The sequence below is a fragment of the Aotus nancymaae genome, unplaced genomic scaffold, assembly GCF_030222135.1.
Source record: "Aotus nancymaae isolate 86718 unplaced genomic scaffold, 86718_ANA_hifiasm-v0.15.2.pri h1tg000006l, whole genome shotgun sequence".
Taxonomy (NCBI): Eukaryota; Metazoa; Chordata; class Mammalia; order Primates; family Aotidae; genus Aotus; species Aotus nancymaae.
The window spans coordinates 2,610,240-2,634,192 of NW_026988417.1; the positions used below are offsets into that span (position 1 = coordinate 2,610,240).

Genomic DNA, 23,953 nt, shown 5'->3' on the forward strand with positions numbered 1-23,953 from the left:
GGTGGCAGCGCGTCCTCCCGCCGGCCCGGCCCTGCCCCCGACCACAACGCCCAGAAGGCCGCGCGGCTCGGGCGGGATCTGCGACGACGAGCGCGACGGTGACATCACGGTCGCATCCAGCTCCTGGGCTCCAACTCCTCCCAGCGTCCGGGCCTTTGGCCGCGCACGGCCTGAAGGGAATCGTGGTTCGCCCCCGGGCGCCCCTAGCGGCGGCGCTGGCAGCACGGACTTCAACTCCCGGCGCGCCCTGCGCGCCGAGGCACGTTAACGGCAGGAGGGGGAGGGCAAGCAAAGTGGAAAGCGTCGCCCGGGGGGCGGAGTAAGGCGGGGTTGGGGGGGGCCCACACCCCTCCCCCTCCTCGCCGCTCCTTCCCCCTCCCCCGACGTAAACTGGGATCCCTTTCCCCTTGTGTCCGCCATATTGGACTCTAACTCTGGTCAGCGGCGGCGCCGGGACTGTGGACTCGCGGTTCCTCCCGCCCAGCGGCCTGCCCCGCAGCTCCCGCCCGCCGCAGCCCTCCCCGCCCCGGAGGCGACTCCGTGCAGCGTCCCCCAGCTGGCCGGAGCGCCCGCCGCCGCCGCCGCCTCAGCCTCCCCGCCTTCCCCGCCCTCCGCCGCCGCCCGTAGCCCCCGCGCCCGCTCCGCGCCCCTCTCCCCGCCCGCCATGAGCCCAGCCGACGCCAAACGCGGGGCCAAGCGCCGGAAGAACAAGCGGGGCGGCGGCGGCGGCTCTGGCGGGGGAAACGGCGGCGCGAGCAGCGGCAAGGCCGGCCCGGTGGCGGCGCTGCGCGGCTCCCAGGCCGCGGGCCTGGCGGCCCCGGGCAGCACGGCGGGCCTGGTGGGCGGCGCGGCGGTGGCCAACGGGCCCCTCGGCGCTGGCGCGAGCGCGGGCGGCGCCGCCCCCGGAGGCTACTTCGAGGTAAGCCGCGGCGGCGGGAGGGGGTCGGTGGCGGTACGCGGTCGCAGTTCTCTCGCGCCTTGCGGAGCGCGGCCTCCCGCTGTCGGCCTGAGCGCCCCGGGCCTGGGAGCGGGATGCTGCGGCCGGGCGGATAACGGGTCCTGCCGCGCCGTGCCTGCCGGGGTCCCGGGGCAGGGCGGCAGGTGGGCCGCTCTCTGGGTGACGCGGCCTCTGTCAGCCTCTTGAGAGAGGAGAACGTGAGCAGAGGCGGCGGGAGGGCAACACCGGGGCCGCGGCTCGCGGCCGGGGGCTGGTCCGCGGGCTGGGGCAGCCCCTGAACAGGCGGGGACATGTCCCCGGTGCAGCTCCGCGCACGGCGCTTCGCCTTCCGCTGGACTCGGCGGGTGATGCCCGCGAGGCCCGGGCTTCAGTCGTGGCCTCTCGCCCGCTGCGGCAGCTCCAGAGCGACAGCGGTTTCAGGGGTGAGCTAGGCTGCTTTTTTGCTCCCAGGGGTTTGAAATGTTTTTCTCTGTCCACCTTCCTTATGCCCTGCGCGTGATTGACAAGGGCCTCCCGGAAGTTTTCCTTTGGTCCTCCTATGTCATGGTCCTTTGAAATCTACCTGACAGCCACCTGGAGCTGGCAGCCCTGGCCATTCCTCTCCTGCTTTGTTAAGTTTTCAGGGGTATTGAGTATTCTGGTTACTCAGCTATGCATTTAGGGTTCGAACTTAATGAATTTGAAAGGTAATTTTTTTCAGTTTTATGAAGAGAGCACATATTGCACCTACCAATTATGGATTCCTGCCACTTTTATTCAACTGTTGGTCACAACATTTCAGAGGCACAGTGCCTGTGAGTGGGTATGCAATTGGCGCAGTCATTTCCAGTTATCCCATTGTCTCCTGAAAGAGAACATTTTATTGAAAACTTGCGTTAGTTCTTATAATGTTACTTGAACTGTTAAATTATGTGGATTCATAGACATTGCAATTAAAACGTGAAATAAGTGTTGGGAGTATTTTTGTGCCAAATCATGACATAATTTCTTTTTTTTTTTTTTTTTTTGAGACGGATTCTCTTTGTCGCCCAGGCTGGACTGCAATGGCACGATCTCGGCTCGCTGCAACCTCTACCTCCCGGGTTCAAGCTATTCTCCCGCCTCAGCCTCCTGAGTAGCTGGGATTAAAGGCACCCGCCATCATGCCCGGCTAATTTTTGTATTTTTGTAAAGACGGGGTTTCACCTTGTTGGCCAGGCTGGTCTTGAACTCCTGACCTCAGGAGATCCGTCCTCCTCTGCCTCCCACAGTGCTGTGCTGGGATTACAGGCGTGGGCCACCGCCCCAGCTACACATATTATTTCATACAAGATTGCGTTTACTGTGTTGGAGCAGTATGTAGTGAGAGCAGAGGAATCATTCTCTATGGAGCGGCTCTCTGATGCTTATACTGTAACATGAAAATACAGCAATGTGGCCGGGCACGGTGGCTCAGGCTTGTGATCCCAGCACTTTGGGAGAGCGAGGCAGGTGAATCACGAGGTCAAGAGATCCAGACCATCTTGGTCAACATGGTAAAACCCCATGTTGACCAGGATGGGGTTTAGTGCGCCACCACGTCCAGCTAATTTTTGTAGTTTTAGCTGGACGTGGTGGCACACGCCTGTAGTTCTAGCTACCCAGGAGGCTGAGGCAGGAGAATCACTTAAACCCAGGAGGCAGATGTTGCAGTGAGCTGAGATCGTGCCATTGCACTCCAGCCTGGCAGCAGAGTGAGACTCTAGAAAAGAAAATACAGCAATGTATATTTCAGTATAAAGTAGTTCCGGTGTTCTTTGCAGTATAAGTACATCTGTTGGAGCTTTTTTTTTTTGCTTTTTTTTTTAAAGATGAGGTTTCACCGTGATGGCCAGGCTGGTTTTGAACTCCTGACCTCAGGTGATCCACCTGCCTCGGCCTCCCAAAGTGCTAGGATTACAGGCGTGAGCCACCACGCCCAGCCTTTTTTTTATTTTTTTGAGACGGAGTTTTGCCCTTGTCGCCCAGGCTGGAGTGCAGTGGCGAGATACCAGCTCATGGCAACCTCCACCTCCTGAGTTCAAGCGATTCTCCTACCTCAGCCTCCAGAGTAGCTAGGATTACAGGCATGCGCCACCACGCCCAGCTAATACTGTGCTTTTAGTAGAGACAAGATTTCTCCATGTTGGTCAAGCTGGTCTCCAGCTCCCTACGTCGGGTGATCTGCCTGCCTCAGCCTCCCAAAATGGTGGGATTACAGACGTTGAACCACTGTGCTCGGCTGTTTTTATTATTATTATATTGTTACGTTAGGGTCTTGGGCTGTAGTCCTGGACTTCAGTCTCCAGAGATTGCTCTCATCCAGTATCCTGGAGATCACAACAGGCTGTAGTTCTTGGGATCAAGGATGAAGCTTGTGCGTTTGGATCATTGGGGTTTTTAAGGGCAGTGTTTGCTGCTGTGGGTAGGGGAGGGTGGGAGGTTTGCCTGTGCATATCCTTCCAAAAAATATTGATAACTTTTGCTGTAGCTGCATGTAAAATATACCCATTTCTAGTGATTCAGTAAAAACCAGTTGGTGGCACAATAAAATCCTTAGTTTTAGTCTTTTAGTCTTTCATACCACTTCAAGTTTTAATAATTCACATTTGCTTTGGAATACTTAGCTAAAATATACCTTCTATTATTTTTGTCACATTATTCAAAATCAGATAACTGTATACCTAGTATTTTGTTTAAGATAGGGTCTTGCTATGTTGCTCAGGCTGGCCTTGAAGTCATGGACTCAATTGATCCCTCTCATCTTAGTTTTATTAATGGCTAAGGGTACAGACGCCTTGCCACTCTGCCCACTTGAGTATTATTTTTGACAGGACTCTGATATTCTGTTAAACTAGTATGCATCATGGTTTCGTTGTTGTTGCTTTTTTGAGACAGTCTCGCTCTGTCACCAGGTGCCAGGCTGGAGTGCAGTGGCACGATCTCGGCTCACTGCAACCTCTGCCTTCCAGGTTCAAGCAATTCTCCTGCCTCAGCCTCCCAAGTAGCTGGGACTACAGGCGTGTGCCACCACACCCAGCTAATTTTTGTATTTTTAGTAGAGACGGGGTTTCACCATGTTGGCCAGGATGGTCTCGATCTCTTGACCTCGTGATCCGCCCACCTCAGCCTCCCAAAGTGCTGGGATTGCAGGCGTGAGCCACCGCACCCGGCCCCTGTTGTTGTTTAAATAGACATGGTCTCCCTCTGTTGCGTAGGCTGGAGTACAGTTGTGTGGTCATAGCTCACTGTAACCTCCAATTTATTTATTTATTTTTTATTTTTAAATTTAAAAAATTTTTTTATTTTTATAACCTCCAATTTTTGAGCTAAGCATCCTTCCAAGTAGCTGGGACTCCAGGTGTGTGCCACCATGCCTGGCAAAATTTTTCTTTTAATAGAGACAGAGTCTCACTATATTGCACAGGCTAGTCTTGAACTCCTGACCTCAAGCAGTCCTCCCATCTCTGCTTCCCAAAGTGCTGGAATTAGAGGTGTGAGCCACGGCAACCATTCTATCAAGGTTTTTGACTGACCCACTCTAAGAAATAAAATCTGTTAAGACCTGAGAATCACACACATAAACACAAACAAAAATTTTACAAAATATTTTAGGACTGGGCGCGGTGACTCATGCTTGTAATCCCAGCACTTTTGGAGGCCAAGGTGAGTGGATCACCTGAGGTCAGAAGTTCGAGACCAGCCTCGTCAACATGGTGAAAACCGTCTCTACTAAAAATACAATAAAATAGTCAGGCATAGTGGTGTGGACCTGAAATCCCAGCTACTCAGGAGACGGAGGTAGGAGAATCACTTGAACCTGGGAGGCAGAGGTTGCAGTAAGCTGAGATTGAGCCAATGTACTCCAGCCTGGGGAACAGGAGTGAAACTACCTCTCAAAGAAAACAAAAAACTGGCTGAGCTCGGTGGCTCACGCTTGTAATCCCAGCACTTTGGGAGTCTAGGTGGGTGGATCACCTGAGGAGTTCAGAATCAGCCTGGCCAACATGGTGAAACCCCATTTCTACTAAAAATACAAAAATTAGTGGGGAATACTGGTGGATGCCTGTAATCCCAGCTACTTGGGAGGCTGAGGCAGGAGAATTGCTTGAACCTGGGAGGCAGAGATCGCACCACTGCACTCACTCCAGCCGGGGCAACAGAACAAGACTCTGTCTCAAAAAACAAAACAATATTTTAATACTTTTCTGATCTTTTCTATTTCATGTAATCTTATTAATAAAATCTGGGTTATAGTTCACAGAATTAGTTCATTGTGTGCTGTTGTGTCCTGCACCTTGACATTTACTTTTACTGTATTATTTTTTTTTTTTTGAGATGGGAGTCTTGCTCTGTCGCCCAGGCTGGAGTGCAGTGGCATGATCTCGGCTCACTGCAACCTCCGCATCCCTGGTTCAAGTGATTCTCCTGCCTTAGCCTCCTGAGTAGCTGGGACTACAGGTGCATGCCACCATGCCTGGCTAATTTTTTGTATTTTTAGTAGAGACTGGGTTTTACCATGTTAGCCAGGATGATCTCCATCTCCTGACCTCAGGTGATCCGCTTGCCTCACCCTCCCAAAGTGTTGGGATTACAGGCTTGAGCCACCAGCCCGGCTTTTTTTTTTAATTTTGAGATGGAGTCTTGCTCTGTTGCCCAGGCTGGAGTGCAGTGGCATGATCTTGGCTCACTGCAGCCTCCGCCTCCCAGGTTCAAGCGATTCTCCTGCCTCAGCCTCCCAAATAGCTGCAATTACAGGCACCCGCCACCATGCCTGACTCATTTTTCTATTTTTAGTAGAGACAGATTTCACCATGTTGGTCATGCTGGTCTCAAACTCCTGACCTCGGGATCTGCCTGCCTCAGCCTCCCAAAGTGCTGGAATTACAGGCGGAGCCACCGCGCCCAGTGCTTTTACTGTATTCTAAGCTTTTAAAATGTGTTTCCATCTTGGATGGCATTTTTTTTTAATTTTTCTATTTTTTTATTTTTTTTTTAATTTTGAGACGGAGTCTTGCACTGTCACCTGGGCTGGAGTGCAGTAGCACGATCTTGGCTCACGGCAACCACCTCCCTGATTCAAGTGATTCTCCTGCTCAGCTTCCCGAGTAGCTGGGATTACAGGTGCCTGCCACCATACCTGGCTAATTTTTAAAAATTTTTTTAGTAGAGATGGGGTTTCACTATATTGGCCAGGCTGGTCTTGAACTCCTGACCTCGTGATCCACCCACCTTGACCTCCCAAAGTGCTGGGATTACAGGCGTGAGCCACCATGCCCAGCCAGGATTATTTTTTATTTTTGAGGCAGAGTCTGGCTCTGTCGCTTTTCTCCTGCCTCAGTCTCCTGAGTAGCTGGGACTACAGGCGTGTACCACCACACCCGGCTAATTTTTTTGTATTTTTAGTAGAGGCAGGGTTTCACCGTGTTGGCCAGGCTGGTCTCCAACTCCTGACCTCAAGTGATCTACCCACCTAGGCCTCCCAAAGTGCTGGAATTACAGGCGTGAGTCACCGAGCCTGGCCATTGGATGATATTTTAAACTTTTTTTTTTCCAAGATGAAGTTTTGCTCTTGTTGCCCAGGCTGGAGCATGATGGTGTGGTCTCTGGCTCACTGCAACCTCCGTCTTCCAGGTTCTAGTGATTCTCCTGCTTCAGCCTCCCGATTAACATGAATTACAGGCGCCTGCCATCACGCCTGACTAATTTTTGTATTTTTAGTAGAGATGAAGTTTCACCCTGTTGACCAGGGTGGTCTTGAACTTCTGACCTCAGGTTATCCACCTCTGCCTCCCAAAGTACTGGAATTACAGGCATGAGCCACTGTGCCTGGCTGATACTTTAAACTTTTAAAGCTGTTCTTAGTTTTTAAGTTTCTCTGTAAATATCTTAATAGTTGTTCATTAAAGATACCCTTTATGGCAATTGGGGTAAAATATTCTTGACACTGATCACAGAAAGTCTCTTTTTTTGAGACGGAGTTTCGCTCTTGTTACCCAGGCTGGAGTGCAATGGCGCGATCTTGGCTCACTGCAACCTCCGCTTCCTGGGTTCAGGCAATTCTCCTGCCTCAGCCTCCTGAGTAGCTGGGATTACAGGCACGCGCCACCATGCCCAGCTAATTTTTTGTATTTTTAGTAGAGACGGGGTTTCACCGTGTTGACCAGGATGGTCTTGATCTCTTGACCTCGTGATCCACCCGCCTCGGCCTCCCAAAGTGCTGGGATTACAGGCCTGAGCCACCGCACCCGGCCTAGAAAGTCTTAATGTAATTCTGACGCCTCTGAATTGTTTCCCCACAGATGGTGAGCTCTTTGGAGTACCTTGTATGGTGCAAAATGGCACCCAAAACAATGTCAACAAGAAACAGTGAGCGGGTTCCAGCCCTGTTTCCCAGAGAGGCTTTCTGAGTCCTGGCAAGCATTCTCTACACTCATAGATAGTCACCAAGCCAGAAGGTGAATAAGAGAGAAGGCAGAGTGGAAGGACTGTCTCGATTTTTCAGGAGGGGTCTCAGTCTCACTGTCCTGTTTGCTGGACACAGCACTATGAGTTATACCCAGTATGACCTTCATTGAGGTGGCTGCTGAACCAAAGAGGGTGTTTTTGCATGTGGGTAGCTTCAACAAAGGAGATGAGGTTTCATCCTGTTGACCAGGTTGGTCTTGAACTTCTGACCTATTTCTCCCAGGACCATGAGAGAAGTAGAAAAACATAACTTAGCTTATAGGGTCTTTGATCCAAAACAGAACTTGTGTACACAAAGCTTGGGGAACCACAGATTTGATAGGCTCTGTTCCATGGGCAGGGCGTCAACCTGCATTACCTCAGTTTTCTAAATGATAGGGTGTTACAGGCTTGATGACTCATGCCTGTAATCCCAGGATTTAGGGAGGCCAGGGTGAGAGGATCACTTGAGTCTAGGAGTTCAGGATCAGCCTGGGTAACATGGAGAGGCCACCCCCTAACCCCCCCGCCCTGTTCTCCAGAAAAAGTTAAAAATTAGCCACCATAGGGGCCTGGTGTGGTGGCTCACACCTGTTACATCAGCACTTTGGGAGGCTGAGGCAGGCAGATCACTTGAGGTCAGGAGTTTGAGACTAGCCTGGCCAACATGGTAAAATCCTGTGTCTACTAAAAAATACAAAAATTAGCTGGGCGTGATGATGAGTGCCTGTAATCTCAGCTACTCAGGAGGCTGAGGCATGAGAATTGTTTGAACCCGGTGGGTGGAGGTTGCACAGTGAATTGAGATTGCGCCATTGCACTGGGCAAAAGAGCAAGACGTTGTCTCCCAAAAAAAAAAAAAAAAAAAGCCACCATACAGTGTATCCTCTGGTTTGATGATATGATCATTGTATAAACAACCCTGGTGTGATTTTTATGGATCTTTGGGGTACATCAGAGTGTACTTAGAGGTCTTCCCTGTGTTGTAGAGATTGCTACCATGGTGAAATGAGGTTATCATTAACCCTAGTTCACATTTGCCATAGTGACCTGGGAAATAGTTTGAAGAAAAATGTGAAACTTCCTGTGTCTTAACTAAAATTAACAATTTTAACTTAAAAAAGTTTAAATGGGCCTGGTACAGTGGCTCACACCTGTAATCCCAGCACTTTGGGAGGCGGAGATGGGCGGATCACGAGGTCAGGAGATCGAGACCATCTTGGCCAACATGGTAAAACCCTGTCTCTACTAAAAATACAAAAAAATTGCTGAGTGTGGTGGCATATGCCTGTAGTCGCAGCTACTCGGGAGGCTGAAGCAGGAAAATTGCTTGAATTCAGGAAGTAGAGATTGCAGTGAGCTGAGATTTTGCCACTGTGCTACAGCCTGGTGAATAGTGTGAGAGACTGTCTCAAAAAAAAAAAAAAAGTTTAAATGATTACCATACAGGCTTTAGAAATGGTGCAGCTGCAGAGAGCATCTCTGTGATTCAGTATTTTTATGTATGTATACACCCATGTAATAAATGTATCAAGACAATACAGTCCGGGCACAGTGGCCTACACCCATAATCCTAGCACTTTCGAAGGCTGAGGTGGGAGGATCACTTGAGACCAGGAGTTCAAGACTCGTTTGGGCAGTATAGTGAGTCTTGTCTCCTCAGAAAACTTAAAGAATTAGGTTGGCCAGCCACAGTGGCTCATGCCTGCAATCCCAGCACTTTGGGAGGCCTAGGTGGGCAGACCACGAGCTCTGGAGTTTGAGACCAGCCTGGCCAATGTGATGAAACCCCAACTCTACTAAAAATACAAAAAAATTAGCTGGGTATGGTGGCGGGCCCCTGTAATCTCAGTTACATAGGAGGCTCAGGCCGGAAAATCGCTTGAGCTCAGGAATCTGAGGGTTACAGTGAGCTGTGGTTGCATCACAACAGCACTCCAAACTGGGTGACAGGGAGACCTTATCTTACAAAAACAAAAAGGCATACGGATAGAACAATTCTCCAGGATGCTCCCTGTTCGCCTTCATAGTCATTGCTACTACTGATGTAATCTGTATCCTTTAGATGGATTTTGCCTTTGAATTTTTTTTGAAACGGAATCTGGCTCTGTTTGCCCAGGCTGGAGTGCAGTGGCATGATCTTGGCACACTGCAATCTCCGCTTCCTGGATTCAGGTGATTCTTCTGCCTCAGCTTCCCAAGTGAATGAGATTACAGGCAGGCGTTGCCATGCCTGGCTTAGTTTTTTATTTTTAGTAGAGATGGAGTTTTGCTATCTTGGCCAGGCTGGTCTTGACCTCCTGACCTCAGGTGATCCACCTGCCTCGGCCTCCCATGTGCTGGGATTACAGGTGTGAGTGACTGTGCCCGGCCCTGTCTTTGGATTTCGTAGCACAGGACTTGTTGTGCTAGGGCTCTTTGGTCCAACATTACATTTGAGCGTCTGTGGTGTTGTCCTAGCAGTTGATCATTTTTTTTTTGTTGTTGGCATGTAAGCTTACTGTTGTGTTAATATTCCACAATTTATCTCACCATTCTAATGGACATTTGGGTTGTTTTATGGCTGATATGAATCAACTGATACGTGTATTCCTTCCTGTGCATGTCTTTTGGTGGACATGAGCACTCAGTTGGGTATATGCCTGGGAGTAGAATTGCTGGGTATGCTTCAGTTTAACAGGTACTGCCAGATAGTTTTCCTAAATGGTACTATTGTATGCTGATTTTGAGAAATTAACATATAGCAAAATTGATACTAATTAAAAAATTTTTTGGAGACAGAGTCTCACTCTGTTTCCTAGCCTGGAATGCAGTGGCATGACAATGGCTCTTTGTAGTCTCAGCCTCCCCTGCTCAAGCAGTGCTCCCACCTCAGCCTCCAAGTAGCTGGGACTACAGGTGTGTACCACCATGCCTCGCTAATTAAAAAAAAAAGTTTTTTATAAAAATGGGGTCCCACTGGGTTGCACTAACTGGTTTCAGACTACCTGGGCTCAAGCATTTCCTCCAAACTTGGCCTCCCAAAGTTTTGAGATTACAGGTATGAGCCACTGCCCCAGCCAAAATTGAATTTTTAAACTCTGCATTTTGCATTCAAATTTTAACAGCTGTAGATTCATATATCCACTACCACAATCAGGATACAGAACAGTTTAGCTGTTCACAAAAACTCTCTCATGCTGTAATTACACTCTCCCCAATTCCTCAAGTCTTGGCAGCCATTACTCTGTTACTTGGTATGATTTGATCTTTTGGATAAGTCCTATAAATGGATTCTTACAGTGTAGTCTTTTTAGGAAGGTTTATTTCAGCATAATGGCTTTGAGATTCATCCAAGTTGTTGCATATATCAGTAGTTTGTTCTTTTTTACTGCTGTGTAGTATTCTATTGTGTAAATGTACCATAGTTTGTCCATTTTTCCATTGGTGGACATTGCTTCAGCCTTCCAGGTAACTGAGACTGCAGGCATGCACTACTACGTCCACCTAATTTTTTTGTATTTTTAGTAGAGATGGGGTTTCATTGTGTGACCAGGCTGGTCTTAAACTCCTAACCTCAAGTGATCTACCCACCTTGGCTTCCCAAAGTGCTGAGATTACAGAGGTGAGCCACCATGCCCAGCTGGGTTTATTTATTTATTTATTTATTTTTTTGAGACGGAGTTTCGCTGTTGTTACCCAGGCTGGAGTGCAATGGCGCGATCTCGGCTCACCGCAACCTCCGCCTCCTGGGTTCTGGCAATTCTCCTGCCTCAACCTCCTGAGTAGCTGGGATTACAGGCACGCGCCACCGTGCCCAGCTAATTTTTTGTATTTTTAGTAGAGACGGGGTTTCACCATGTTGACCGGGATGGTCTCGATCTCTTGACCTCGTGATCCACCCACCTCGGCCTCCCAAAGTGCTGGGATTACAGGCGTGAGCCACCGCGCCCGGCCCTATTTTTTGTTTTTATTTTTATTTTATTTTATTTTTTGGGGATGAAGTTTTGCTCTTGTTGCCCAGGCTGCAGTGCAGTGGCGTGATCTCAGCTCACTGCAACCTCTACCTCCCGGGTTCAAGTGATTCTCCTGCTGTAGCCTCCTGAGTAGCTGGGATTACAGGCATGGTGGCCAGCTGATTTTGTATTTTTAGTAGAGGCGGGGTTTCTGCATGTTGGTTAGGCTGGTCTCAAGCTCCCAACCTCAGGTGATCTGCCCACCTCAGCCTCCCAAAGTGCTGGGATTATAGGCGTAAGCCACCGCACCCTGGCTTTTATTTTAATTTTTTTTTAATATTAGTTTTTGAGACTGAGTTTTGCTTTTGTTGCCCAGGCTGGAGTGCAGTGGCCCGATCTCGGCTCACTACAACCTCCACCTCCTGGGTTCAAGCGATCCTCCTGCCTTAGCCTCCTGAGTAGCTGGGATTACAGGCATTTGCCACCACACCCTGCTAATTTTGTATTTTTAGTAGAGACAGGGTTTTTCCATATCGGTGAGGGTGGTCTCGAACTCCCAACCTTAGGTGATCCTCCCTTCTCGGCCTCCCAAAGTGCTAGGATTACAGGTGTGAGCCACATGGCCAGTCATTTTTTTTTTTTTTTTTTAAACAGATAAGGTCTTGTACTGTTTCCTTGGCTGTAGTGTTGTGGCTTGATCATAGCTCACTGTAACCTTGAACTTGTGGACTAGAGGGATCCTCCCACCTCAAGGGATCGCCCACCTCAGTCTCCTGAGTGTCTGGGGGTACAGACACACCCCATCATGATCTATCTAAAATATTTTTTTTTGGTATTTTTTGTAGAGATGGAGTTTTGTCATGTTGCTCAGGCTGGTGTTTAACTCCTGAGCTTGAGTGATCTGCCCACCTCTCCCTCCCCAAGTGCTGGGATTACAGCCACAGTGTCTGGGCTCTTCTTTTCTAATCTAAGTATTTAATGCTATAAACTTTTTTCTGAGCCGTATTAAAGCTGTATCCCACAGATTTTGGTATGTTGAACCTTTATTTTATTTTTTTTTTTTGAGACAGAGTCTCATTTCATCGTTCAGGCTGGGCTGGAGTGGAATGGTGCAATCTTGGCTCACTGCAACCTCCACCTCCCAGGTTCAAGCAATTCTCCTGCCTCAGTCTGCTGAGTAGCTGAGATTACAGGTACCCGACACCATGCTGAGCTAATTTTTTGTATTTTTAATAGAGTTGGGGTTTTGCCATGTTGGTCAGGCTGGTCTCGAACTCCTGACCTCAAGTGATCCGCTTGCCTTGGTCTCCCAACGTGCTGGGAGTATAGGCTTGAGTCACTGTGCCCGACTGAAGTTTCATTATCATTCAATTTAAAATACCTTTTAGCTGGGTATGGTGTTGGGTGCTGTAGTTCCAGCTACTCAGGAGGCTGAGACAGGAGGACCACTTGAGCTCAGGGGTTCCAGGCTGTAGTGTGCAATGATAGCATCTGTGAATGGCATTGCACTTAAGCTGGGTCAACATAGCAAGACCCCTGTCTCTAAAGTAATAAGTAAAGTTCAGATTTCCCTTTTTTGACTTACAGTTTATTTAGAAGTTGATATGGTTTGACTCTGTCCCTACCCAAGTCTTGTCTTGAATTGTGGCTCCCATAATGTCATGTGTTGTGGGAGGAACCTGGTGGGAGGTAACTGACTCATGGATGCAGGTCTTTCCCGTGCTGTTCTTTGTGATAGTAAATGAGTCTCATGAGATCTGATAGTTCTGTAACTGGGAGTTTCCCTGGCTAAGGTCTCTCTGCCTGCCGCCATCCATGTAAGACATGACTTGCCCTTGTCTTCCGGCATGATTGTGAGGCCTCCCCAGCCATGTGGAACTCTTTTTAAACCTCTTTTTCTTCCCAGTCTTGGGTATGTCTTTATCAGCAGTGTCAAAATGGACTAATACAGAAGTGTACTGTTTAATTTCCTGTATCTCTTTTTTTTTTTTTTTTTTGAGGCAAGATTGTGCTCTGTCACCCAGGCTGGAGTGCAGTGGTGTGATCTTAGCTCACTGCAACCTCCACCTCACAGGTTCAAGTGATTCTCCCACCTCAGCCTTTCTAGTAGCTAGGATTACAGGCACCCACTACTGCACCCAGCTGAGTTTAGTATTTTTAGTAGAGGTGAATTTTCACCATGTTGGTCTTTAGCTCCTGACCTCAGGTGATCCACCTGCCTTGGCCTCCCAAAGTGCTGGGATTTCCGGCTTGAGGCACCACGCCCAACCACCTGTATCTATTACTGAATTCTTGTCTAATTTTTCCCATTATAGTCAGAGATCATTCTTTTTGTGATTTTAAATTTTTCAAAAAGTTTAAGGTTTTATGATTTGTTTTGCTGAATGTTACATATGTACTTGAAAATGTATATACTACTATTACTGGGTGTTTTCTGAATGTCAGTTAGATCCAGTTGGATGATGGTCTTTTGTTTGGTTGCTTTTGTTCGCTTAGATATTCTTGCTGAGTTTTTGTCTACTAGTTTTTCTGATTGCTGAAACGAATGTTGAAGTCTCTAACTGAAATTGTAGATTTCTTCACTTTTCCTTACAGTTTATTTAGTTTTTGTTTCTTGTACGTTTGAAGCTCTGTTTGGTGCATGTACATTTAGGATTGTTAGATCTTCTTGGTGAATTGACCCTTTTGTCATTTAAATTATATCCTTCATCTTTGGTAGTTTGCTTGTCTCTAAAGTCTATTTTGTCTGGTGCTATTAATGTAGCCTTTCCAGCTTTCTGCTAATTAATATTAGCATGTTATATTTTTCTTTCTTTCTTTATTTTTTTGAGATGCAGTCTCACTCTGTTGCTCAGGCTGGAGTGCAATGGCGCGGTCTTGACTCACTGCAACCTCCGCCTCCCAGGTTCAAACAGTTCTCCTGCCTCTGCCCCCTGAGTCGTTAGGATTACAGGCACATGCCACCATGTCCGGTTAATTTTTGCATTTTTCGTAGAGACAGAGTTTCACCATGTTGGCCGGGCTGGTCTTGAACTCCTGACCTCATGATCCTCCTGCCTTGGCCTCCCAAAGTGCTGAGATTATAGTTGTGAGCCACCACGCCCGGCCTCTGCATGTTATATTTTTTTCTGTCTTTTTGCTTTAAACCTATCTATATTATTTGAAATGAATTTCCTGTAGATAACTGCCTGATTAATTTTTTATGCTTATTCATATTTTCAGTTTTAATTGTAATGTATATGTGAAATACACTTATTGGAGACACCTTTTTTCCTGGCTTAATTACTAATTTAATATTTATTTGGTGCTAGAATAGGATTCTGCTTTGCACAATATTTGATAAAGTTCTCTTTACTAGATTTTTTGACCCTGTAGGCTTTGTAAACTGATTTGCTGGATTACATGAACATGGTGACACAAGCTATCTTCATTTCAGAGTTTGACCAGTATGAGTTCAAATCAGGTAACTTGTATCTTATGGGCCTCTATGATGTTTATTTTATTGTTACTTTAGAAGTAAGTTTTAGCTGGACTGAGTGGCTTACATCTGTAATCCCAGTACTTTGGGAAGCTAGAGATAAATATACAAATCCCAGAACCACCTAAAAATCTGTACCTTGACCAAATTCTAGATAATATTGGGGTCTAACCGATTATGAAAATTTATTTTAATGCAATTAGCAGCTGGATGCAGTGGTTGACAACCATAATTCTAACACTTTGGAAGGCCAAGGCAGGAGAATCGCTTAATCCTGGGATTTTGAGACCAGCCTGGGCAACATAGTGAGACACCGTTTTTTTGAGATGGAGTTTCGCTTTTGTTGCCCAGGTTGGAGTGCAATGGCCTGATCTTGGCTTACTGCAACCTCCACCTCCCAGGTTCAAGCGTTTCTCTTGTCTCAGCCTCCCGAGTAGCTACAGGCAGGTGCTACCACACCTGGATAACTTTGTGTGTTTAGTAGAGATTGGGTTTCACCATGTTGGTCAGGCTGGTCTTGAAGTATTGATCTCAGGTGATCTGCCTGCCTTGGTCTCCCAAAGTGTTGGGGTTACAGGCGTGAGCCACTGCGCCCGGCCATTGAGACAGTCTTTACAAAAAAAAAAAAAAGAAAGAAATGAGCCAGGTGTGGTAGTGTGCACCCATAGTTCTAGTTACTCAGAAGGCTGGTGTGGGAGGATCACTTGAGCCTGGGATGTCAAGACTGCAGTGAGCTGTGATTGCGCTACTGCACTCCTGCCTGAGTGACAGAACAAGACTCTGTCTCAAAAAAATGTTTTAATTTCTAAACTACCTCGGAGTAATTTTAGTGTTTGTGGTATAGAATTATCGTTTGTTGTTTTCCTGAGGAAATTGACTTTTTCCCTTAGATACATTAATAGATCGTGATGTCAAGTAAAGAATACTTTTCTCTTGGATATTTTGAGCACAATATTAGATACAGCTTGAAACTGAGAGGTTGTAGAATCTAATTCTTATGGCCCAGGACTTTAAAAAATAACCTTCTTATTTTAGAATAATAATTTTAGATTTACAGAAAAGTCACCAAGAAACTACACTAGTCCCCCCTTACCTGCAGGGGATACATCCCAAGACCCCCACTGGGGATGCCTGAAACTGCATATATTACTGAACTCTAATATATACGCTGTTTTGCCTATCTGATACCTTTACCATAGGTAAAGTTTAATTTGTTAATTACACACAGTAGTAGATTAACAACAATAACTACTAATAAATAGGACATTGTAACAGTACATACACTGTAATAAAAGTTATGTGAATGTGGTTTCTCTCTCTCTCAAAATACCTTTTTACACTGTACTCACCTGTTTTTGAACCACAGTTGATCACAGGTAACTCACACCACTGAGAAGTGGAACTGTGGATGAGGGCGTACTATTGTGTAGAGAGTTTGTGAGTTTTTTTCAGCCAACTTTCCTTAATATGGATATTCTAGAGAACGTTGGTATGTTTGTCAAAACTAAGAAATTAGCATTGGTACAATGTTAATAACTATAGATTATTTGGATTTTTAAAATGTCCTATTTCTGTTCTAGGATCTAATCCAGTACACCACAGTGCATTTAGCAGCTCAGAATTTTAATTCTAATTCTTTTTAGTTTTCTCATCTATGAAATGGTGAAGCTTTTTATTTTCTTCAAAGGATTCTTGAAAAGCTAATATTCAGATTTATAGTATGGTAGTAATTTCGTGTTCATGCTAAAATTCAGTAAAATTAACTGTTTAATAGTGTACTGCAAGGCCTGGCGCTGGGTCTCAGGCCTCTAATCCCAGCACTTTGGAAGGCCTAGGTGGGTGGATCACTTGAGGCCAGGAGTTCAAGACCAGTCTGGCCAACATGGTGAAACCCCGTCTTTACTAAAGACAAAAATTAGCTGGATGTGGTGGTGCGTGCCTGTAATCTTAGCTACTGGGAAGGCTGAGACAGGAGAATCACTTGTACAAGGGGAGGAGGTTGTAGTGAGCCAAGATCGCGCCACTGTATTCCAACATGGTTGACAGTGAGACTGTCTCAAACAAAACAAAACAAAAAGAAAAAATAGTGTACTACAATCTAATTACTTTTCCTGAAAATACTTGATAATTATTTCACTTAGGCGAAAGTAGCCCACCAAGGCAAATATCGTCTACAAGTTACTAGTTAAGAGTCTAGGCTGGGCACAGTGGCTCACGCCTGTAATCCCAGCATTTTGGGAGGCCGAGGCAGGTGGATCATGAGGTCAGGAGTTCAACACCAGCTTGGCCAAGATGGTGAAACCCCGTCTCTACTAAAAGGCCGAGGCAGGTAGATCACGAGGTCAGGAGTTTAACACCAGCTTGGCCAAGATGGTGAAACCCCGTCTCTACTAAAAATACAAAAATAAGCCAGGTGTGTTGACAGGAGCCTGTAATCCCAGCTACTTGAGAGACTGAGGCAGAGGATTGCTTGAACCCAGGAGGTGGAGGTTGCAGTCAGCTGAGATCACACCACTGCACTCTTGTTTTTTTAAAAAAAAACAAAGAATCTAGTCTCTGTTCCCCTGGCTGGAGCGCATAGCTCACTGTAGCCTTGAACTCCTAGGCTCACAGGATCCTCCCACATCAGCCTTCCAAGTACCTGGGACCACAGGCACGGGCCACCACACCCAGCTAATTAAAACTTTTTTTGGTGGGGGGATGAGGATCTTGTATATTGCCTAAACTGGTTTCAAATTGTTGGCCCCAAGCAATGCTCCTGCCTTAGCCTCCTTTGTATTTGGGATGACTGGGATCACAGGTGGGAGCCACTGTACCTGGCTGTTTTCTGCCTTTAAAAGCATACAAAATCAGGCCGGGCATAGTGGCTCATGCCTGTAATCTCAGCACTTCAGGAGGCCTAGGTGGGCGGATCACTTGAAGGCAAAAGTTCGAGACCAGCCTGTCCAACATGGCAAAACCCTGTCTCTACTAAAAATACAAAAATTAGCTGGGCATGGTGGCTTGCACCTGTAATTCCAGCTACTCAGGAGGCTGAGGCAGAATTACTTGAACCTAGGAGGTAGAGGTTGCATGAGCTGTGATTGTGCCACTGCACTCCAGCCTGGGTGACACAGCAAGACTCCATCTCAAACAAAACCAAAAAAGGCTTAGGAAGACAGCTGTAGCTATTGTTAATATTCTTCCTTTTTTAAAAAGAATAATGGGAGGTTTGGATCAGTCATTTCAATTAAATACCTCTGCATACACTGTGACTTGAATTGTTCTTTGTGTGTTTGTACATTTACAGATGCCCACACCTGTATTCCAGTGAGGAGGCTGGGATGATCAAATCATAGACGCATAGAACTTCAGAACTGGAGGGGACAACAACAGAACCCCTATTTATTGCCAAGACAGTATTTGTTAGCTGAGATAACTGAGGCCCAAAGACTTGAGTTCTAAAAATTCCTCTACTTGTTCTCGTCAGTGTCCCCTCACATACCTTTCAGTTTCTGTTGGCTTTTATCACTTCTCAGTAACCAACCGAGATAAAGAAACCACCCTGCTATTCTTTTTATATTTTTGTTTATTTTAGAGACAGGGTCTTGCTCTGTCAATCAGACTGGAGTGCAGTGGCGCCATCATAGCTCATTGTCAACTTGACTTTCTGGGCTCAAGGCATCTCCTGCCTTGGCCTCCCAAAGCGCTGGAATTATAGGCGTGAGCCACTGCACCCAGCCCTGTCCTGCTAGTCTGGTCTTCCTTACTCTCGCCTTGGTCTACTGCATTTTCTCTTCTTTGTGAACACACTCTACTGCGTCGTCCTCCCTCTGAATGCCTTAGTGCCTTAGCACCTGAATGTCTTCAGCTTCGTTTGATGACCCCTCGCTCCTGCCACCCCTGCCCGGCAGACTCTGGCTGCACAGATAGCTGAGCGTCCATTTTGCTGTTCACTTCCTTCCACCTCGCTGTTCCACTGCTGTTGCGGTGCCTGTTGGGCACTGTAGTGATTGTGGAGTGCGGCCTGCATGGCCTGAGCGGGCCCGGTTTTTCTTGCCTCTGTGCCTTTGTGCATACTTTTCTTTCCAGTGTGTTCTTCTGTCTTTGCCTGGTTAACCCCTTTCTTTCTGAGATGGAGACCATGCACTGTCCCTTTAGGAAGCATTCCTTCACTGTCCGAGGCCAGGCTGTATCCTCCCTTTTGCGTTCCTCTAGTGCCTGTCCTCGCTCCGCCACACCACTTAGACTGGATCGGAACATCTTCTAAACTGTGCGCCGTGACCTGCTTGGAAAATAGTACGTGGGAGAAACGTTGCTCAGAGAGCCAGGCCATTTGATGTGAGCTCCTGGATTTCTTCCCTCTTTGCCTTTTTTTGGGAAATCTTTTGTCTTTTGATTTGGAAGAAAGCATCTATCCATTGTTTGAAGGTTAACTGTGTGCTCCAGGGATTGTTAACTGATGGATTTTAATGAGTCTGTTGATTCATGGACACTCAGTGCAGAATTTATGTGTAGTACATTATCTTGAGGCGTCCTCAAAACAACTTTGTCCTCTCTCTCCTGTGTCTTGAATCTTTCCACTTCTGTTGGGTTATTTTCCTTAGCATTCAGATTGTGTGTCTTCTCTTCCCCTTCCTCAATGTTTTTATTTTCAGTTTTTGTAGAGGCAGAATCTCACCATGTTTCCCAGGCTGGTCTTGAACTCCCGGGCTCAAGTGATTTACCTCACCTGCCTCAGCCTCCCAGTGTACGGGGTTTACAAGCATGAGCTGCTGCACCTGGCTCCCTTTGAGCTTTTTTTTTTTTCTTTTGAGATGGAGTTTTGTTCTTGTCCAGGCTGGAGTTCAATGGTGCAATCTTGGCTCACCACAACCTCCGTCTCCTGGGTTCAAGTGATTCTCCTGCCTCAGACTCTCAAGTAGCTGGGACTACAGGCATGCACCACCACACCCAGCTAATTTTGTATTTTTAGTAGAGACACGGTATCTCCATGTTGGTAAGGCTGGTCTCAAACTCCCAACCTCAGATGATCTACCTGCCTCAGCCTACCAAGGTGCTGGGATTACAGGCCTGAGCCACCGTGCCTGGCTCTCCCTTTGAGCTTTTTGCACATGATCATGATATCCACCTTTCTGGAACTTAATTTGCCTTCCTGCACGTGGAACCATGCCATTGTGGTTCTCCTCCTGACTGTTGCTTTGCTTACTCTCCAGGCTTTGGTGAACTCGCTTATTCATGTCCTTACACCTTGCTGCAGGTTATTCTATGTTGAGTTCTTCCTCTCAAGTTCATACTTAATATGTTAGTCATATGCTGGTAGAGTCCCCTCCCCTCCCCTGTCCTGCCCTCCCCTCCTCTTTTTGACAAGATCTTGCTCAGTTGCCGAGGCTGGAGTGCAGTGGTGCAGTCTCGGCTCACTGCAGCCTCTGGCTCCCGGATTCCAGGCAATTCTCCCACCTCAGCCTCCTGAGTAGCTGGGAGTTCAGGTGTGCATGACCATGCCCAGCTAACTTTTGTATTTTTTGGTAGAGATGGAGTTTCACCACTTGGGCCAGGCTGCTCTTGAACTCCTGCCCTCAAGTGATAGGCCTGCCTCAGCCTCCCACAGTGCTAGGATTACAGGCGTGAGCCACTGCACCCGGCTGCTTGTAGAGGACTGAGTCTCTTTTTGTCACCCAGGCTGGAGTGCAGTGGCGCGATCTCAGTTCACTGCAACCTCTGTCTCCCCGGTTCAGGCAATTCTGCCTCAGCCTCCTGAGTAGCTGGGATTACAGGTGCACATCACCACACCCGGCTTATTACTGTATTTTTAGTGGAGACGGGGTTTCACCATGTTGGCCAGGCTGGTCTTGAACTCCTGATCTTAAGTGATCTGCCTGCCTCGGCCTCCCAAAGTGCTGGGATTACATGTGTGAGCCACCATGCCTGGCTGCGATTTCTGATGACAGAAACTCAAATGAGTTCTCAGTAAGCCTCTAACATTGTGGACATTTGTTTATTAGAATGGTGTTTGAGGCCTTTTCCCCCCATAGCTGTGGCGTGTGAACTCAACCTGTCTATGTTTAGATCAAACTCTTCTTCCCATATTAAAAATAGTGCTTAGGTATTATTGGTTTGTTGCTAAGTAATTTATCAAAAGGAGTTTTGTCTAAAGATCTTAGATCATCTGTATGTGATTGTACATTGGACACAGTTTCCACATCTGTCAGGTAAGAAGATTATTGTGTTAGATAATCTTGAAGGCCTTTTATAACTTTATGATAATTGTAATTGTCACTGTTTCAGTCACAAGATTTCATTGTTTAGGCCAGGTACAGTGGTTCATCCCTATAATCCCAGCACTTCAGGAGGTTGAGGCAGGAGGATTGCTTGAGCCTAGGAGCTTAAGACCAGCCTGGGCAACATAAGGAGACCCTTGTCTCTACAAAAAATGAGAAAATCAGCCAGGTGTGGTGGTGCGTGCCTGTAGTCCTAGCTACCCGAGAGACTGAGGCAAGAGGATCCCTTGAGCCCAGGAATTAAACACTACAATGAGCTGATTGCACCACTGCACTACAGCATGGGTGGCAAAGCGAGACTCTATCTTTAAGATAATTAAAAGTTTCAGTGACTACTCATCACCTCTTTCAGGGGTCTCAGAAACTCTAGGGTGTAAGGAGTGATGATCCCTTAGGCTGTAGGCCAGGATAGTCTCGATCTCTTGACTTTGTGATCTGCCCATGTCAGTCTCCCAAAGTGCTGGGATTACCGCTGCGCCCAGCCCTGTTTTCTTTTTTTCGAGACAGGGTCTTGCTTTGTTGCCCAGGCTGGGGTGCAGTGGTGCAAGTTTGGCTCACTGCAACCTCCGCCTCCTGGGTTCAAGCGATTCTTCTGCCTCAGCCTCCTGAGTAACTGGGATTACTGGTGTATGCCACAACCCCTGGCTAATTTTTGTATTTTTAGTAGAGATGGGATTTCACCATGCTTGTCAGGCTGGTCTCAAACTCCTGACCTTGTGATTCACCTGTCTCTTCGTCCCATAGTGCTGGGATTACAGATGTGAGCCACCATACGTGGCCTTCTGCTGCCTAATTTTAATTAAACTGATCTTCACAAAAACAGAGGCTCAGTGGCTCACACCTATTATCCCAGTACTTTGGGAAGTCAAGGTGGGAGGATTGCTTGTGGTCAGGAGTTCAGGACCAATCTGGTCATCTCTACAAAAAAAAAAAAAAGCCCTTCCAAAACAAAAACAGGTAGTCTTCAAAGAAACTCTGGATCAGAGATAATGCTAATAGTGTGTGTGGAACAAGGACATTTATGGCAGAGCCAACACTTCTACTTCCTGTACAAGCTCTTCATTGGCCATGTATGAAGTTTAAAAAAATGATGTCAGCAGAACTGGGAATCAGCTTTCAAAGATTATTTGAAATGTGGATTTATGTCCACTTTTATTAATGACAGGCCACGCCTGAAGTGGTTATCTTGCCTTGAGATGTTAGGGAAGGAAAGTATATAGCCTTCACATTCAGCCAAATATTTTAAGCATTCAAAAGAGAAACATCACCTATGAATTTTGCAGCTGTGTTTAGAGTCATGCACTACACAATCTAATATTTTATAAAATTGTATTCAACTCAAAGAGAAACTCCTTTTTGAGGTTTCTAACATATTTCTATATTACTTAGGGTTCAAATGCAGAAGCAACTTAGTTTTTTATAAGCAGTTATTTAATATGGAGAATTAGGAGCATGCAGCATTTAAAATTATTATTATATTCATTTTTTGTGACAGTGTGTCACCTAGGCGCTAGAATGCAGTGGTATGATCATGGCTCACTGCAGCCTCGACCACCCAGGCTCAGGTGATTCTTTCACCTTAGCCTCCTGAGTAGTTGGGACCACAGGTGCCTCTACCAACCTGGCTAATTTTTTAAAAATATTTTGTAGATACAGGGTCTTGCTCTGTTGTCCAGGCTGATCTCAAACTCCTGGGGTCAAGTAATTCTGCTGCCTTGGCCTCGCCAAGTGCTGTGATTACAGGCATGAGCCACTGCCCCTGGCCAGGAACATGCCACATTTTTTAAAGGTCTGGTGGAACAGGCTCTTGTCTGGGCTTCTGTGAATGACTTCCAGCACAAAAGGTCATCACTCAGTTGTGGAGGTGGTGGAGCCAGTGTGCAACTCTGCCACACATATCTAATATTGGAGACAAAATAGCCACCTACTATTTGGGAAGAGGGTATTTTTCCAGTAGGGGTTGGGGAAGTGAGCAGAATACATGGGAAACAACATGGCAACAAAAGAAATACATTATTTTGTCAGCAAATATTTTTGCAGTATTCATAAATTCAATTCCAGGAGATTTAGAATAATAAATGATTAGAATAAATGATGTGGGGGGTTGTTATGGGTTGATGGAAGCACTGTTGGGTTATTTTCTTCTTGTTTTTGATTTTTGAGACAGGGACTCACTCCGTTGCCCAGGTTGGAGGGCAGTGGCACCACCCATACATGGCCCATTGCAACCTGAACTCCTGGGCTCAAGAGATCTTCCTGCCTCAGAGTAGCTGAGTCTACAGTCACATGCCACCATGCCTGGTTAATTAAAAAAAATATTGTGGAGATGGGGTTCTTGCCATGTTACTCAGGCTGGTTTGGAACTCCTGGCCTCAAGTGATCCTCCTACCTTGGCCTCCCAAAGTACTGGGAATCATAAAAGTGAGCCACTGTGCCCAGCCCCATGGGTATTTTTTATAGGTGTTAGCCTGTTCTTTTTGCTAGATTCTAGTTGAGTGTTCTTTTGGTAAGACACAAGCTTGTGGATTCTCAAATGATTTCTTTAGTAAAACAAGGTTTTGTGGAAGAACTAGATATACACAATGATAGAGCAGCCATTTTGTTATTTAAAAAGTGATCATGTAGTCTTTCAGGTAAGTAACAAAAGTAAAAAGAGATTCTTGGGTAGGGCAGAATTTCAGAAAGAGCAGCACATGTGAAATTGGTTCCCCACGTGATGTGTAGGGAACTGCGTACAGCACCCAGTTGAAGCCAGAAGCACTCATAGGTCAGCCGGAGACCTTTAGAGAGGTGGTACATCTTTACAATATTTCGTAATGACGGGGGAGTAACTGAAAATACTTGGCAAGACACGGGCTTGCTGAGTATCTTGTGGCAA

The 23,953-nt window shown here is 46.6% G+C and overlaps 1 protein-coding gene across 1 annotated transcript in view; it reads left to right on the forward strand.

Moving 5' to 3' along the window:
* Window positions 1-395: 395 nt before the first annotated feature.
* FAM193A (family with sequence similarity 193 member A) overlaps window positions 396-23,953 on the forward strand; it is a 194,366-nt gene continuing 170,808 nt past the window's right edge. Inside the window, exon 1 of the mRNA XM_064365352.1 lies at window positions 396-919. Within this exon, the coding sequence (XP_064221422.1) occupies window positions 665-919 (255 nt within the window). The 5' untranslated portion in view covers window positions 396-664. The remainder of the gene's footprint in view (window positions 920-23,953) is intronic.